At 50.1% G+C, this 5380-nt stretch overlaps 1 protein-coding gene across 1 annotated transcript in view; it reads left to right on the top strand.

Annotated features, from left to right (window-relative positions):
- The window catches only part of TMEM106C (transmembrane protein 106C), a 4550-nt gene extending 738 nt beyond the window's left edge, over positions 1 to 3812 (top strand). Inside the window, exons 2-8 of the mRNA XM_021382475.1 lie at positions 93 to 322; positions 437 to 500; positions 1047 to 1206; positions 1304 to 1444; positions 1681 to 1730; positions 2003 to 2056; positions 2468 to 3812. Coding sequence (XP_021238150.1) covers positions 121 to 322; positions 437 to 500; positions 1047 to 1206; positions 1304 to 1444; positions 1681 to 1730; positions 2003 to 2056; positions 2468 to 2615 — 819 coding nt within the window. The 5' untranslated portion in view covers positions 93 to 120 and the 3' untranslated portion in view covers positions 2616 to 3812. The remainder of the gene's footprint in view (positions 1 to 92; positions 323 to 436; positions 501 to 1046; positions 1207 to 1303; positions 1445 to 1680; positions 1731 to 2002; positions 2057 to 2467) is intronic.
- Positions 3813 to 5380: the final 1568 nt, after the last annotated feature.

Genomic DNA, 5380 nt, shown 5'->3' with positions numbered 1-5380 from the left:
GGGGGGGGGTTGTTCCCCTCGTGCCTGTGGTTCCAGGTGGGGTTTCCCTGTCTGCCACCAAACACACTGAATGGCCACTGTCTCTGCTGCAGTCTGTGCAGCTCTTCCACCACAGCTGCAATGGGGTCTGCAATTTCCCTCTCCGCTACCAGCGCTGCCTCGAGGCAGAGGAGGAAGGCTGACGACGATGATGATGATGACGATGACTTACTCGATAGCAGAGACCGCAAAGAGGACATTGCCAAATTTCCATATGTTGAATTCACGGGTCAGGACAGCATCACCTGCCCCACTTGCCAAGGCACTGGCTGCATTCCCACAGGTGAGTGCTCCTTTTGTCCTTAGCACAAAAACCGTGGGGCTGGAACATTCTTTATTTACTTAAAAGGTTTTGCAAGCGTATGGAGTTGGTCACTGCGTTCCTTCTGCTTTCCAGAACAGGTAAATGAGTTGGTGGCTTTGATTCCCTACAGCGACCAGCGGCTTCGTCCACAGAGAACGTAAGTGCCTAGTAGGAGCATAATTAAACCTCTGCAAAGAACAGACAGTGCTCTTCTGTCACTGGCTGCCACAACTAAGTGCTTTATGCAGTCTGCAGCCTTTCCTTCATCTCAGGGCTTGTTTTCACCAAAGTATGCCAACAAATACAATTTAAGCTTTCGCTTTGAATATTTCCTGTTAAATCCCACCGTAGGGGCGAACGTGGAAACAATCATCCCACTCGCATGCTTTGTTCTTGTGCTCTTTACAAAAGCTTTTAGAAAGAAACTGCCTTCCCAACATCAAAATCACTAGGTTCTGAGAATGCTGTGGGGGGAAGAAGGATTGTTTGGTTACTCATTACCAAAAAGTGGACTGTGTAAAGGGCGGCTGTTTTGAGCAATTTCAGATATGAAAAATGTTAGAGCAGCACTTCTGTGTCTCTTTCAGGGAAGAGCAAATAGGCTTGGTTTTGCTGACTAGTTTGGGTTTCAGATGCAAGATATCTTGCAGTTGCAGATGTTGTGTTAGGGCGAAGGCTGTGACCCGTTTCCTGCCTCTTCCAGGAAGCTCTATGTCCTGCTGTCGGTGCTGCTCTGCCTTCTGATCTCAGGGCTGGTGGTTTTCTTCCTCTTTCCACACTCTGTCCTGGTGGATGATGGTGGCATTAAAGTGGTTCAAGTCTGGTTCGACAGGAAGAACTCCGTTGTCCTTCTTGCCATCACGGTAAAGTTTTTGTACATCCTTGTTCTTGAGGGAATAAATCCCGTACTGAGCTGCCAGGAAGGTCACTGCTACCTGTGTCTCCCTGCTCTCCTTCCAGGCCACTTTACGGATCAGGAACTCCAACTTCTACTTGGTGACAGTGGACAGTCTGACCAGTCAAGTGCAGTACATGAACACTGTGGTGGGAAGCCAGCAGATCACCAACATCTCCAGCATCCAGCCACTAAGTGACAAGCTGGTATTTGCCTTTAATTGCCCTTGTGGTGTGTATTGTAAGCATCACTAAATCACGTGTGGAACTGATGCGGTATCTCAAGCTAACTCGAGGCCTATGTGTGTATACCTTGAAGCTTTGCTTAGCAAGTAGTCTCCTGGCAATGCTCAGCTGAAATGCAGTGTAATGCAGAAAGTACTCTGGCGGGGTGGTTTGAAGTGAATAATCAAACTGCAAGTGAATGTATTTTTGTCTTACAGGTGAATTTCACAGTGAAGGCGGAGATGGGAGGACCTTTCTCCTATGTGTAGTAAGGATTTACTGTTCTTTGTGCATAGTAGGTTTGAGTTGCTGGAGTTATTGCTTGCTCTGGAAATGACTTGCTTTCTGCTAAGTTTCTGGAAAACAACCATTTGCTAGAAATGACTTGAAAGGCCACTTTGTCAGGATGTTGTGATGGGGCCTGGGACACTGAGTTAGCACCAGAGGTAAAACAGCATCAGAAGATTCCAAGAAATGCAGTCATTTCTGCTAGGCTGCTTAACCCGTGCTGACCACTTTCTCTCTTTTGATCTCTTCCAGTTTCTTTTGCACGTTTCCCAAGGTGAAGGTGCACAATATAGTCATCTTCATGAGGTAGGTTTAGCTCTGCTCCTGACTCAAAATGGAATTGATGCCACAGCAAGTCTAGACCACACAAAGAGAACTGTGCTTGGCAAGCACCCCAGCCTGGTTCACTGTGTCAGCTTTAATCCAGGCCAGATGGCACAAGCAGGTAAAATGTGAGATAGGGAGGAGGAGATCCAAAAGGCTCTGAACGGAGCTTCCACACGATGGGTGCTGTGTGCTGGGGGTTGGACTCAGCAGCTCTGCTCACCGCTGCTCTCTGCAGTGAGCGGTCTTGGATGTATTTGCTGAAAACCTGAGAGGATCCCCAGCTTTAGAGGGGTACTTACGAGATGACCATGAGGCCCGCTGATTGTTTGAACGTAATGGAGGGATCTACCCCTGGTCCTGTCCCCACTAAGCTGCTCTCCCTTCTCTCAGGACGTCAGTGAAGCTCTCCTACATGGGCCGCAGGACGCAGAGCGCTGTGGAAACGTACCACTACATTGACTGCAGCACCAACTCCACGGCTGACCCCCCGCCTCTGCCAGCCCCCTCCACGCGCGGCGTGGCCCTGAGCAAGCCCTGAGCTCCTTGCTGCGGTGTTCTGGGGGCGGTGATGGTGCAGATGGATCTCCCTGGTGAAATATGAAATGTGTAGCTGTAGAAAAGACTAGGAACTCTCACATGGAAGCAGAAGGACTGCGAGTGACTTTAGGAGAGACTTGAGGGCTCTGGGTCTCTTTTGTACTTTGCCACCTGCAGCTGGGCTGCACTGCTGGCCTGTCCTTGAAATCCACTTGGTGTTGTTCATGTGCAAGCCACCAGGTCCCTTCCAGAGCGAGAGGCCTGCCTTCCTCCTGAGTTCTTTAGCTGCTTTTTGTGTAGGGAAACCAGAGACTCGAGCTGTGTGCTTTGGGGTCCGAGGATCTCAAAGGCTTGGATTTGAGTTTTGCAGTTTAACACTGTGTTTGGTCCTTCCAGGGCAAACTAACTAGTTCTGTGCAATTTATCCCAATTTTGTTCAGTGGCAGCCTGTCACCGGCATCTTTCAGAGCAGAGCTTGATAAGAAGGGATAATTCTTTGCCAGGAATGTGCAGATAAGGCATTCGGGCTTTCACCTGTGTAACTTGCACTAGGAGGAGGAAAGAGAATTGAAACCACTGAAATGCTTTCTCCTTTGCTGCCTCCAGCGACCCGATACCAAAATACCAGTCTTAATGAGGACAGCCTCATTAAGCAGGGTGCTGTTGGGTGTGGGAAGGGTCCCTGTGGCTTTGACCCCCTGATCTACGCGTGGCTCTGAGCTGCTGCTTGGGGCATGTGGCATTCAGCAGCTGTGAGTTCCCTGATGCTTGAACCCAGGGAAGGTGTAGCTCAGTGCTGCTTTGTACTCGTGCCTGCTGCAAGCGAGCGCAGACTTGAACGGATTTTGTGGAAGATAGGGGGAGTTTTGTGTTTCAAAGGCTCACCTCGACGGAGCCAATCGTTCCCAAAGGATGGTAAAGCAAATAAACCTGATGTGAAAGCTCAGCCTGCTGCAGTTCTCCTGCAGCCTGCTTGCTATGCTTGCGGCTTGGAGAACTTCATTCTGCTTTTGCCCTTTCTAGTTTCTCAGGAACCACATCTCTGCAGCCTCCCGTGTTTCCTCCATGCACGCACTGTCCATCCATCTGCATGTGGAAACACAGTGAACAAAGACTGCAAGGGAAGTGGGTCTTTGTTTGATGAGGGATGCTTTCTTTTGTGCAAGTGTGAAATAAAAATACCCTTTGTTTTTTAAGAGCCGGAGTGTCTTCCCAGCAGGGTTTCTAGAACTGAAGTCTGCTTATTAAAGCAGGGCCGGGTGCTGAGTGGTGCCTTTACGCTGGAATTGAGGAAATCAACCTTTGTCCTAGAGTGGTGCCCAGCACGGGGTGGCTGGGTGTCCCCCCATGGCTGGCACGTGGTGGCAGAGCTTCCTGATGCCCCCTGCCCCCTGCTGCAGTGCTGTGGCTGCAGATAATCGCTGTTCCCTGGCACTGGGTCCTAGAAGCAGAGCTGCTTTTACCTGGGGGGGGGGGGGCTGCCTGCGGGATCCCTCATCCTGCTGCTTGGCAGAGCAGGGAAACAGCGTGTGGGACACGCAGAGCCCTGGTAATTGGGGGTGCCCTCCGGGTCATGTGGCAAAGCACTTGGCCTTAGAAAGGGCGTTTAGTTTGGAAAATCCTTCTTAATCCTCCAATCCTTTTTAATGAATTTCTCCTGCCAACGTTTCTTGCAGCTCTCAGCCCTGGAAAGCTGCCTCAGGTGCTTCAGCCGCAGCGGCTGCTGCAGCACTGCCAGCTGCAAGTGCTTAAAATTGAGGCCAGGGCCCCAAAGTAGCATTTCTTTAAAGGGGTTTTTAATCCTTGCGAGTCATAATTTCTCTTAATGAAGGGCTGCTATCAGCTGATGCAAAAAGCTGGCCCTGGAGAGGCAGCACTGCCGTGAAACCTGTGAGCCAGCAGCCCCTTGTGTCCTGCTCCTAAAGCTCTGTTGCATGTGCAGCTCTCGGGGTCGCTGGGCTAATTTTCTTGAAAATAGTTAAAAACAATTAAGCTACTGGGGCTTCCCCTCTAATTAGCAAGCTGCTTAAGAGCGGCATTTACATATGTAGTGTTTTAATAAAGCTTAAAGGCAGAGCTGCTTTACTACAAGGATTCTGTGTGCGTGCCCCGTGGCCGTGAGCTCTTCCACTTGGAGTATTGCAGAATCTGTCCTTAAATTACATTTATGCCCACACGAAGTGGGACACAAAGGAGCGTCCCAGGAGTTAATCCCTGCAGGTCGTTAATTATTAAACAGTCCTGGTGGTTTTGGAGCGAGATGTTGGAATTTCTGGATGCCACACAACCCAATGCGAGCTCTGGGCTGTGTCTGCCTGCACTGGGCTTGGTCTCAGCCTCCCATTCCCCACTGGTGTTACTGGTTCCCTTCTGCTGGTGCCCTTAACCCCCCCCACAAGGAGACTACTCCCCACCGTGTGCCCCAGTGCTGTGGGATGAGCAAAACGCTGCTGCCTTGGCTGCTGCTGCTTTCAAGGATTTGTTACTTCAAGTGTTTCTTCTTTTTTTGAGGGATTTGTTCCATTCTGGGTCTTCTCCCCCCACCCCCTTCTATCTCTCCAACCCAGAAGTTTGAGATTTGACCCCAACCCCTTGCAGGGGAGGCGAGGGGAAGGGCGAGCGCCGCAGGAGCGAGGCAGGAACGACGCGCACGCCCGCTTCACTTTCCACCAAAGGTTTTTTTTTTGTTTTTTTTTTTTCGTTTTATATCAACTGATGTTAAAAAATACAGACTTGTTTTACAAGAATAGCACCATTTTTGTTGTA

Source organism: Numida meleagris, unplaced genomic scaffold, assembly GCF_002078875.1.
Source record: "Numida meleagris isolate 19003 breed g44 Domestic line unplaced genomic scaffold, NumMel1.0 unplaced_Scaffold244, whole genome shotgun sequence".
Classification (NCBI taxonomy): domain Eukaryota; kingdom Metazoa; phylum Chordata; class Aves; order Galliformes; family Numididae; genus Numida; species Numida meleagris.
Note: the sequence above shows the minus strand (reverse complement) of the source record. Positions and strands in the feature narration are given on the sequence as shown.